Below are 12,415 nucleotides of genomic sequence, written 5' to 3' on the forward strand. Positions count from 1 at the left end.
GTTAAAGACATAATTACTATGAGGGTCCAGGAATGACATCATCACTTTGTGTTATGGGCATTTACAATTGTACATCAATATCCTAATATTCAATTTAATTGTTGGAATAATTTATTTATCTTATGTTTTGATTGTATTATAATAGAGAAAAAAACCATAAACGTATTCAAAAGATAAAACGAAGAAGAGTTATGTGGTAAAATTGCATTTCCAAGTGTAAAATATATTAATAACATCATTATACTTGAGACCAACAGATTTTGTAAAGGTAACTATAAAAAATTTGCTAGAAAATTGAAATGTCAACTTACCCCGCTCTCCGATAAGATTAGTCAAATCCACAAAAATAATTCCGAGTGTTGATGATTTTATAATTTATGATCTAATAATTTAGTGTCCATAACACTGAGGGATTATTCAGTTTAAAACGTTGAAAACAAAATATCTGTCACTTTCCATTTCTCTCCTTGAACCTCCCTAAAGTTGGAAGGAGTTTAAGATGAAAATAAAAATAAATTACATGTTGTTCTTTTAATTATTGTTGCTGGGAAACAAAAATTAAAATTAAACGCATTGGACATTCTGTCTTACAATTTGCATTGATTATCATGCTGAGGACAACAAACTGAGAGATAAGATTTGTTGAACATAATTGAAGGTGTTAGTTTTATACTTTGTCCAAGTCCAGTTTGGCCACAAATGAAGACAGCACACACACACACACACACACACACACACACACACACAGAGACACACACACACACACAACACAAAACTACAGAAATTCTTTCTTCATTAGAAGTATCTCGGAGTGGAATGGGCATCATGGCACCACGCCTAAACGATTTCAAGGCCCGACTGACATGGGCCCGCGCCCAATGAGGACGCCGCTGAAATACAACTAGACCATTGGTTTCTTCAGCGCCAACCATACAGATACAGCATTTAAATAACATAGGTCTTTTTTCTGTCAATAATACAACTTCTGTATCTGTTATCGGCACAGACGAAATATCAACTGATTCATCAATTAAATTTCTAGGTTAGTGACATCATCACTATCATCAGCTGGACTAGGGATTGGTGTTTTCTTTAAGGGAAAAAAAGATGAAATCAAAAGGATGGTTGAGCTTGAGCTTGAGCTTTTTTTATATAGCGCAATATCCACTAAACGTGCTCAAAGCGCTTTACAAGGGGTCCCTGGCCAACAGCAACACATAACATGTAGGACGAGGCATGACGCCTATCAGGCGATATTACAAATTTTGGGACAGAGACAATGCTGTTAACGGCCAGGTACTCATTTTACACATGAGTACGGTGAGAGAATGTGAGTAAAGAGCCTTCTCCAGGGACTCAACTATGCGCCGAGCGAGGCTCGAACCCAGGACCTTCCGATCCGAAAGCGAGTGTCATATCACTAGACCACATAGCCCCACTAGCCGCATGGTTGTCGCTTCCAAAAAACACAAAGCCATAATGCTGAAGGACACGCAATGAAACCAGTTGTCATTGTAATATCCATTAATTCAATGATCACGTGACTGAGATGAGAACCAATCGTAATCCTCCAATTGTTTTCCCACAGGCCCATGAATAGTAATTGTTAACTCTCTTGATTTGGTTGCCCATCCGTGTAAACATGAAAGAATTAATTAATGCTTAACGTTGGAATTGTTATCAAATCCAAACTAATTTGTCTTCTTCTTTTGGATGTGCACGTTGATAGTAATACCAAAAATTATAATAACAATTCGCATTATATTCTTTGGTATTACTCTGTCAGATTGGTTCAGTCGGTTTGTTTGAAAAAGATGTAAATAATAATGTGAAATTGAATGTAAACTTCAATTTAATTACAAAAACAGATCAAATGAACGTTTTGGGTTTCCGAAAAGTGTTTCATTCATCCTGTTTTGTTGATAAAGGGGAAACCCGAAACGTTCATTTGATCTGTTTTTGTAATTAAATTCAAGCTTACATTCAATTTCACATTATTATTTATTTCTTCGAGCTTCGAGAAGCAACATTTACAGTACCCAGTATTCTTGACAAAGAAGTGTAAGAATGAGTCACACTTGTAACAGCTATTGTGTATGTATTGTAGCTTTGCTCATGATAATGTATTCTGCGTTCATTGTTCAAGGAATAATCAAGCATCAGAACTCAATATTCAATATTGTTATTATATGTCAAAGCCCGTATTGTCTCAAAATAATATTATGTTGGCATGAACAAGGCGCATAAAACTGAATTTTACGTCTAACTTAGGAACTTTTGGTGAGATCAATTTGCTTTTAACTTTTAAGCACAATGATTGTCATTTCACGAACGGTAATAATCTAACAAGCTGTAATTCTGATGACATTTACTTTAAATTCAATTATCAGCATATCATCATCATTCCATCATAATTCCGTTTTGAGACGTAGGTCACAATTATGACGAATTCAGTCCACAAGTTCAATGAGAAACACTTACTAGCGAGAAGAGAAAACATTTTAAAGTGAGTATCGTTTTTTTCAGATGTGTTATGTCAGGCTTGAATTAAAGGTGACCAAGGAGATATAATGTAATATCATGAAGCTAGAAACTTCCGAATTAACACTCCAGTTAACGTGAATGCTTAAAGAAGTGAGATTTTGTGAAGAAAATGCAATGTTTACTTTACGTCATATGGTCGTTTTTCATCAGTGAGATTGGACTAAAAATTTAGTTGGATTGTTTTTTATAAAAAAGCAAATCATCATTTTCTTTTCTTATTAAGTCGCAGCAACATTATCTGAAAAGAAATTACCGAAATCATATAGACAAACAAACAAACAGACATCATCATCATCAACATCATCATCATCATCATCATCATCATCATCATCATCATCATCATCATCATTATCACCATCATCTATACGATACCATAAATGTAACCACATACTCATACAAAGAACTAACAAATCTAAATAAACAAGCGAACAATTACATACACATACACACATTCACATACAAAAGCTTATACATACTTTTCTAATACTGTTGTCCCTATTTCACATGTAAACACAGCATGACATAATATAACATCTGATAGCAGCGATCTCACCTTCAGTCACATTAAAAGTGTAGGCAGTGCTTCCAAACTGTGGGTAATTGTCGTTGACGTCATCAACCAACACAGACATGTTGACCATTGTCTGAAAAAGTTGATGACGTTGAGTATCATTTATCATACAAAGTAATGTACAAAATGAAGATAAGAGCTTCAAAAAGACAAAATGAACAAAATACTAAACACAGACCGTTTTAGGCTCAAAACCCCTTCTCCAGACAATACCAAAGGTAATTGGATTCAATAGTTTGATGTCACGTCGCCCAGTAACTGCGGCCATCGTGGTTCTAAACAAAGAAAATCGGTACTTTTTATTCTTCATGCTGGCTAGAACTTTTCATATGTCTTGTGATCAGAATGTGTAAAATTCAAAACATGATCAGATTTATAATGGTTTATTTCCCCTCTGGATACACTTTTATGCTCGTCGGTGAAATATTTCATAAGGGCGTCCGCCATTGGTCCGATAGTTTAGAGCCAGTTACTAAGTTACCATGCGTCATTACGAGGGAAGTGACGTTACGACTGTTGAAGCGTATTGACAGAAGAGATTACAAGGGCAAAATAAAATGGAAACTATAATTTATTTAACGAAGACAGATACTGTTGACATTTCGGGTTTCCCCTTGTCAACAAAACACAATGATGGATATGGAATTGCGTGGCTCAGCGGTACGGTCTTTGCTTCGTACCTGAAAGGTACCGAGTTCGACTACCCGCCGCGTTGTGTTGCCTTGAGCAAGTCACCTAGCCTTAGCTCAATTTTCGGCGCTGCACTGCGGCTGACGCCTGGGTTATTCCAGTCTTCCCTTGGAATAGACCCTAAAGAAAAAAATCCCCTTAGGGATGAATAAAGGGAATTTATTTTTTTATTTTAAACATTGAAGACAAATGACAGATGAATTAGATGGCGTTGTTAAGGGGAATGCTTCGCATAAAGCATTTTATTTATTTCTATTGAACATTGGTATTTGTAAAAAGACATTGTGCACCAAAGTAACTTGATAAGAAAAAGCTTTAAAGTTTCATTTTCACAAACTTTAAAACACAAAATCTAATTGGCTTATGATATTCAACTGTAAAAACAGAAAGAGTTTAGTTAATTTGGTCAACAGTACTTTAGGTAGACCACACACTCTCTGTGGCAACCTCACCTTGGAAGCATCCATTGCGAAGAGATTTGTAGTTAGAAAATTGAAGAGTGTGAGAGTACTTTTATTATTATTACAATTACCTTTCAAATCACCTTGGGGTTCTTGATAGCTCAGTTGATAGGGAACTCACTTCACACGCAAAAGGGACCAAGATCAATCCCGTGCGCAGTCTAGATTTTTTTCAGACCCCCGTCTACCCAGCAGTGAATAGGTTGCTGGGTCTGTTAGATCTCGCTGAAAGTATTTTGCAGTGGATAGTGTCCTATACAAAAGGTAGCGAGCAATTGTCATTGTCTGTTTAACGCTATAGGAACTTGAATAAACTCCGGCTCCGTTGTCCTAATGACTCCCAGGGAAGACACTTCAAATCAATTCAATTCTGCTATTCCTGATTAAAGTAGCTAATTAAAAATCACGTCATAAGCTTTTCTTCTATATTGCAATAAGGGAGTGAGGGATATTTTATAAAGGCAAGTTTTAAAATAAAACTACAAAAACCTGACTTCTGATTTATACAGACTGTGCTGGTGAATTAGATATATTCCTCCAACCAAAACATGCGTTTGTAGTTTAATTTATCATATACTTCTTCTTCTTCAAGTACCAAGTCTATGCCAGACATCGGTGATCATGGTACGCCATTCATCTCTCTGATCAGATAACTCCAGAAAACTAATATTACTCTTCTCTTTCTTTGTCACACAGCTGTTCAAACTATTACTCTTTTTACCTTCTATCTTTCCTGTGAGAGCAAGATATTCAATACATTTATGTCGATTTAGGTGCTCTAAAAATTGCATTTGTATTTTTCTTATTGTACGAATTAATAACCTTTTAGGTTCAGCTTGCTCTATTACTTCTTCATTAATTTTCTTCTCTGTCCATGAGATTCTTAACATCCTTCTAAGAAACCACATTTCTGCTGCCTCCAGTTTCCTTCTCATGTCTTCTGTAATTGTCATATACTTACGTTACTTATAATTAAAGTAGCATTGTGAACCTTGAAAGTAATGCGGTTACGGTGAAAAAAAAACAATTAGATAAACCTGCTTACTTCATTGTTCAAATATCTACTGATCCTTTTGTAAAAATTATTTAACATATTGTCTTGGCTCCCCGTGTGGTGTCCGGGATCCCTCGACAAAGAGGATGCAAGAATAGCCCAACCTGTCGCATAAGGCCACTAATGGTGTGTGTGACTCCCTCTTTTTGAGTCACTTGGTCCTCCAGGTTGGGCGTTGTCGAAGGGTTAACATGCCCTCCGTAAAACTCAAAATCTGTTACAGAAACACAGACGGACAAATGAAATCTTTTTTTTAAGCTTTGGCAACCGATGAGTTTCCGCAATATATAAAAAAAAATTTAGCTCGAGATAGAGAGGGAGGGAAACTGTTTGTCTGTGGCCTGTACCCTGACCTAGGGTGAAAAAGGCAAAACACACACACACACACACATACACACACACACACACTAGTGGAGTCAACCAAGTAAACATACCTTGTGATTAGCCGCATCTGCTGCTGTTATTTGTATTGTATAGGAAGGAACCTTTTCTCTGTCAAGGACTGATTTCACTTCGATTTGGCCCGTCAATGGATTAATGAAAAACGGATTTTCTGTTCCTGAGAAACGATGAATTCAAATCAATATAATGTGTAAAAATCAAAATTGTTTAACGAAACGGAGACAAACGGAATTATTGGTTACCGTTGCATAATTATTAAAGAAAGCTGACTGCACTAGCATTGAAAGCCAAATAAAAAGAAGAAGATGGCGTTGGCTGGATCATGTGGCCAGAATGGAAAAAGGGTCACTTCCCAAGACAGCCTTGTACTGGACAGCAGATGGGAAGAGAAAGCGGGGAAGACCCAAATAAAACTGGCGAAGGACCATGGAGAAAGAATTAAAGGAAGCAGGCCTGTCCTGGAATACAGCCACCGCAAAAGCAGCCGATCGCAAAAAATGGAGTTGTCTGGTGGATGCCCTATGTGCCTCAAGGCCCGAAGAGGATTAAGTAAGTAAGTAAGTAAGTAAGTAAGTAAGTTGCGTAACTAGTGTATCTGTTGCCACCTTGAATCATGTGGGACCAACAGCTATTTTTGTCAGTGTATAAATTGTGAAGTAAAGTCTTTGTAAGATGGTGAGAATGAGTTTCACAGTGTAGAGATATGCCAGGAAAAAAATCCGAGAAAAAAGTTGCGGCAGTGGGGAGTCAAACCTGAAACCTTTGTAAGACCAACTCTCCATAGCGCAAATATAAAAGAGGGCGATAAGTTTTGAGCTTTCTTGGACCAAAAGAAAAGGTAGCTTTGTTTGTTTTGTTTTTAAGGATTTTACGACACTTGCAACAAATTAAGGTCATATCAGCACCAGTAAAAAGGAAGAAAATGGGACAGTAAAAAGTTCTAGAATTACAATTAAAGCACCCAAGAAAAGGTAAGACAAAGGGGAATTAGTTCAAATAAGAAACAGATGTAGATTCTAAGAACACACTATCAAAGTACTTAGTTTGAGATCACTAAAAGTCTCATCCAGACACAAGCACAGGTCCCCACTAAGAGGAATACACTCAAATGTTTAACAAATCATATATAATATAAAGAAAACATAATACAGTGCATAACAGAGAGATGATTTACAAGGAAAAATATCATCTCCCAAAACTAACTATACATTTGACTGCTTCCCTCTCAGCCAGGGTATCTGGCCAGACCAGGACAAAACCAAGTAATCTCATTCCAAGACAAAGACAAAAAGCAAGTTGGAAAACAGATATAAGGGGCATAGAAGACGCAGTAAGTGCCTCCCTGCACACTATGGGAGATCATAGAAGACGCAGTAAGGTACCTCCCTACCCACTATGGGAGGTCAGGAACCCTACCCAGAAAATGTAGCGTCAAAACCTGTCAATATCATAATCTTATAATATTACAGGTAATCACTTCAAAAACACTTGTTAAGTTATTAAATATTGATTGAAAACATAGGAATACAACGAATACTCAACAGAACACTTTTTGACAAAGGCCTTTGGAGGAATAAATTGTAATCTATTGCTTTAGACACGAGTTATGTTGGTGATTTGAATTCTGCACATTTAATAAATTTTCATCGATATATTTGGGTTAATGTTGCCTATTTTAGAGGTGAGAATGTCTCAAATTTAACATTTCTGGTCATTTTTACCCTAAAATTAAAATCGCTTTTAGATATCTGGTTTGAGACAAAAGATCGCAACCTGGTTTATTTCAGATAAAGAGTCTCTATTTTATCTTTATTATAGAGAACATAATTTGAAAAAGAATATCTAACGTACCTTTTGGTTGCATGAGTTCTATTGAATATAGAATTCTGTCATTTGTGTCTCCATCTGTTGCTTCGACTTTTACCAGGCTGTATGGAATTTTGACATTCTGTTTGATTTTGTAATATTAGACGATCAATTAGAATCACATTCCTTTTTTTCAAACATGAAAACAATATTTCTATAATATACAAGCTACTTACAGTACTTAGTCCTTAAATACCTTAGAATAATAAATATACTCTCTAAACGAATCTCCAGAAACTTCAGATATGCATTGTGTGAGACTTGTGATTGAGCCTTTGAGCTGTTACATTGTGCAATATCAAAGGAATGTCTCCAAAGCGCTTTACAAGGGGTCTCAAGCAAACACCAACACATAAAATGCATGACAAAACATCACGTCTGTAAGGCGATAGTATCTTTTTTTTTTTTTAGACAGAGAATTTGCTGTTACCTGGTACTCATTTTAGACGTAAGTACAGTGAGGGATTGTGTGTGAAGAGTCCAGAGTGGAACTCGAACCAATGACCTACAGGTTGAGAGACAAATATACTTCTAGAACACAAAGCCTCACACGTTTGACTATTTTGACCATTTGGTAAACATATTTAAAAACTTCTGGCTTTGATGGATTCGTGATTTATGACCTCAATCTGACAAACTCTGTTTTAACATTATTTCGATTTGATACAATGTCAAACGTTACAGAAAACCAGATTACAGAAAACCAGACTCTAAATACAATGATTTGATACAATGTCAAACGTTACCGACAACCAGATTACAGAAAACCAGACTCTAAATACAATGATTTGATACAATGTCAAACGTTACAGAAAACCAGACTCTAACTTGTGCGGCTATGTGGTCAAGTGGTATGTCACTCGCTTTCGGATCGGAAGGTGCTGAGTTCGAGCCTCGCGCTCGGCGCATGGTTGAGTCCTTGGAGAAGGCCCTTTACTCACATTCTCTCACCGTACTCAGGTGTAAGATGAGTACCTGGCCGTTAACAGCGTTGTCTATGTCCGAAAAATTGTAATATCGCCTAACAGGCGTCATGTCCCGTCCTACATGTTAAATGTTGCCGTTGGTCAGGGACCCCTTGTAAAGCGCTTTGAGCACATTTAGTGAATATTGCTCTATATAAAGCTCAATTTTTAATTATTTTTTTTACAGAACACCAGATTCTAAATACAATGATTTGATACAATGTCAAAAGTTACAGAAAACCAGACTCTAAATACAATGATTTGATACAATATCAAACGTTACACACAACCAGACTCTAAATACAATGATTTGATACAATGTCAAACGTTACAGAAAACCATACTCTAAATACAATGATTTGATACAATGTCAAACGTTACAGAAAACCAAACTCTAAATACAATGATTTGATACAATATCAAACGTTACAGACAACCAGACTCTAAATACAATGATTTGATACAATGTCAAACGTTACAGACAACTAGACTCTAAATACAATGATTTGATACAATATCAAACGTTACAGACAACCAGACTCTAAATACAATGATTTGATACAATGTCAAACGTTACACACAACCAGACTCTAAATACAATGATTTGATACAATGTCAAACGTTACAGACAACCAGACTCTAAATACAATGATTTGATACGATGTCAAACGTTACAGAAACCAGACTCTAAATACAATGATTTGATACAATGTCAAACGTTACAGAAACCAGACTCTAAATACAATGATTTGATACAATGTCAAACGTTACAGACAACCAGACTCTAAATACAATGATTTGATACGATGTCAAACGTTACAGAAAACCAGACTCTAAATACAATGATTTGATACAATGTCAAACGTTACATACAACCAGACTCGAAATACAATGATTTGATACAATATCAAACGTTACAGACAACTAGACTCTAAATACAATGATTTGATACAATGTCAAACGTTACAGAAAACCAAACTCTAAATACACTGATTCGATACAATGTCAAACGTTACAGACAACCAGACTCTAAATACAATGATTGATACAATGTCAAACGAATTACGAATCAGCTCTAATACAAGATTCATACAATGTAATACGTTAAAACAGACTCTATACAATGATTGATACAATGTCAAACGAATGATATTGTCTATATACAAGTCAAAATTACAGAAACCAGACTCTAAATACAATGATTTGATACGATGTCAAACGTTACAGAAAACCAGACTCTAAATACAATGATTTGATACAATGTCAAACGTTACAGACAACCAGACTCTAAATACAATGATTTGATATAATGTCAGACGTTACAGACAACCAGACTCTAAATACAATGATTTGATACAATATCAAACGTAACAGAAAACCAGACTCTAAAAACAATGATTTGATACAATGTCAAACGTTACACACAACCAGACTCTAAATACAATGATTTGATACAATATCAAACGTTACAGACTAGACTCTAAATACAATGATTTGATACAATGTCAAACGTTACACACAACCAGACTCTAAATACAATGATTTGATACAATGTCAAACGTTACAAAAAACCAAACTCTAAATACACTGATTCGATACAATGTCAAACGTTACAGACAACCAGACTCTAAATACAAACAATTCGATACAATGTCAAACGTTACAGAAAACCAGACTCTAAATAAAATGATTTGATACAATGTCAAACGTTACACACAACCAGACTCTAAATACAATGATTTACCTCTGACACAGACACGTTAGTCTTTATGGTTCCAAACTCAGGACTCTGGTCATTGACGTCCATCACAACAATGGTCACTGTTGCATTGCTTGTGAATTTGCCATCGTTTACAAGGACCTGTCGATGTATTTATATTGGCTAACAATTATGATAAGTGTTGAAGGAGATTATATACGTGACATGCATAAACTTGTATATATATATTAGCACAATATATAAAACAACAATTACTAAATTTGCTCACAAAGTTCTAGAAGGATCATGAAACATGACGTGTCAGGCACTACGCTATTTCAATATTTCTTTTACAAGAGACGACACTGTTACTGGTCATGTATTCATTCTATACTTGAGTACGGTTAAAGAATTTAAGTAAAAAGCACTTTTAATAAAAATCTGAATGGCAAGACTCAAACCAGGAATATACAAATCAGATGCCGTGCGTTATACCGCTTGACCATAAAGCCACACTTAAAGAGTTTAGTCACAAAATGAAATAAGCACAATTAATTACCACAAATGTAAAGACATGGTTCAGGTGAGGATCCATCGTTTCGTAATCAATAGCCTTTATCAGGTAGATTTTTCCATCCGGATCAATTTGAAAGGCTCCCTTAGAGACATCAGAGGCAGGGTCTATGCTGAAGGAAATCTGAATAATAGTAAACAGACAGATGGAAATTTTCAAGCATCCTTTTCTCTAACCTCCCCCCACCCCTTCCCCCTTTAAACATTTCCCATATTATTTCTATTTACTTCATTAAATTTCCTCACACACAAATTGCTATTGATAGTATAACTTATATTTATTCTTCATCTTCATTGAGCTTTTATATAGCGCAATATCCACTTAACGTGCTCAAAGCGCTTTACAAGGGGTCCCTGGTCAACAGCAACATTTAACATGTAGGACGAGACATGACGCCTGTTAGGCGATATTACAATTTTTCGGACAAAGGCAAAGCTGTTAACGGCCAGGTACTCATTTTACACCTGAGTACGGTGAGAGAATGTGAGTAAAGAGTATTTTCCAAGGACTCAACTATGCGTCGATCGAGGCTCGAACCCAGGACCTTCCGATCCGAAAGCGAGTGTCATACCACTAGACCACATAGCCGCACTGACTTTAATCATAACTTCTGCAAAGATACCAGAGTAAACGTCTTTTAATTGATCGGCAGTTTGAATTAAATATTTTCTGACCAAAACATAAAAACAGATTTTGGCATTGTATGGCAGAATATTATATGATAATTATCAAAGACTTACAGACGAGTTCACATCTGGGTCAAATACAGACACGATCACAATAGGCGTGGTGTTGCTGGAAAAATTCTCCGTGACATCACCTTTGTAGTGGTCAGTTGAAAACTGAGGTGGTGAGTCTGGCTCGTCAAGGATGTTTATTATCACCTGTCAAAATATTATCATCATCATTAACAACAACAACAACAACAACAACAACAACAACAACAACAACAACAACAACAACAACAACAGCAATAACAAATTTAAAAAGTACATTTCAAACAGTGTTGCAATTAGAAACTCAATCAAAAATTAAATTGCACTGTTGTATAAATGTAAATGTTGCTGCTCGAAGCTCGAAGTAAAAAATAACGTGAAATTGAATGTAAACTTCAATTTAATATACAAAAAAACAGATAAAACGGACGTTTCGGGTTTCCCCTTTTTAACAAAACAGGATGAATGAAACACTACAGACGAATGAGATAATGTGGTAGTGACGTTGTTAAGATGAATAAACAAAAACATTGATGGGCAGGAAGTAGGAGCAAGAAGCATACTATTTCCTTCCCATCAATGTTTTGTTTATGCATCTTAACAACGCCTCTACCACATTATTTCATTCGTCTGTAGAGTTTTATTTCTTCTGTTTTGTTGATAAAGGGGAAACCAGAAACGTCCATTTATCTGTTTTTGGATATTAAATTGAATTTTACATTCAATTTCACATTGTTATTTATTACTCTTGTATAAAGGAAATATTATTTGAATGCTTAACTTTTAATTCAAACATTCTTTGAAAAAAATGTTTTTGCATTGTACGTACGGTCGAACACTCCCACAGTCTCAAGTAAATAAATTAAAACCTTA

At 35.7% G+C, this 12,415-nt stretch overlaps 1 protein-coding gene across 3 annotated transcripts in view; it reads right to left on the bottom strand.

Moving 5' to 3' along the window:
• LOC144973575 (protocadherin Fat 4-like) overlaps positions 1 to 12,415 on the bottom strand; it is a 109,342-nt gene that overhangs the window by 52,693 nt on the left and 44,234 nt on the right. For all 3 annotated transcript variants that reach the window (XM_078916200.1, XM_078916197.1, XM_078916199.1), the window contains 6 exons: positions 11,567 to 11,710; positions 10,812 to 10,949; positions 10,298 to 10,414; positions 7,574 to 7,670; positions 5,755 to 5,879; positions 3,098 to 3,188 (listed from right to left, as the gene is read on the bottom strand). In XM_078916200.1, the coding sequence (XP_078772326.1) occupies positions 3,098 to 3,188; positions 5,755 to 5,879; positions 7,574 to 7,670; positions 10,298 to 10,414; positions 10,812 to 10,949; positions 11,567 to 11,710 (712 nt within the window). The remainder of the gene's footprint in view (positions 1 to 3,097; positions 3,189 to 5,754; positions 5,880 to 7,573; positions 7,671 to 10,297; positions 10,415 to 10,811; positions 10,950 to 11,566; positions 11,711 to 12,415) is intronic.

This window comes from Berghia stephanieae, chromosome 5 (genome assembly GCF_034508935.2).
Source record: "Berghia stephanieae isolate SIO BIC M18660-M18661 chromosome 5, UCSD_Bste_1.3, whole genome shotgun sequence".
Lineage (NCBI taxonomy): Eukaryota > Metazoa > Mollusca > Gastropoda > Nudibranchia > Aeolidiidae > Berghia > Berghia stephanieae.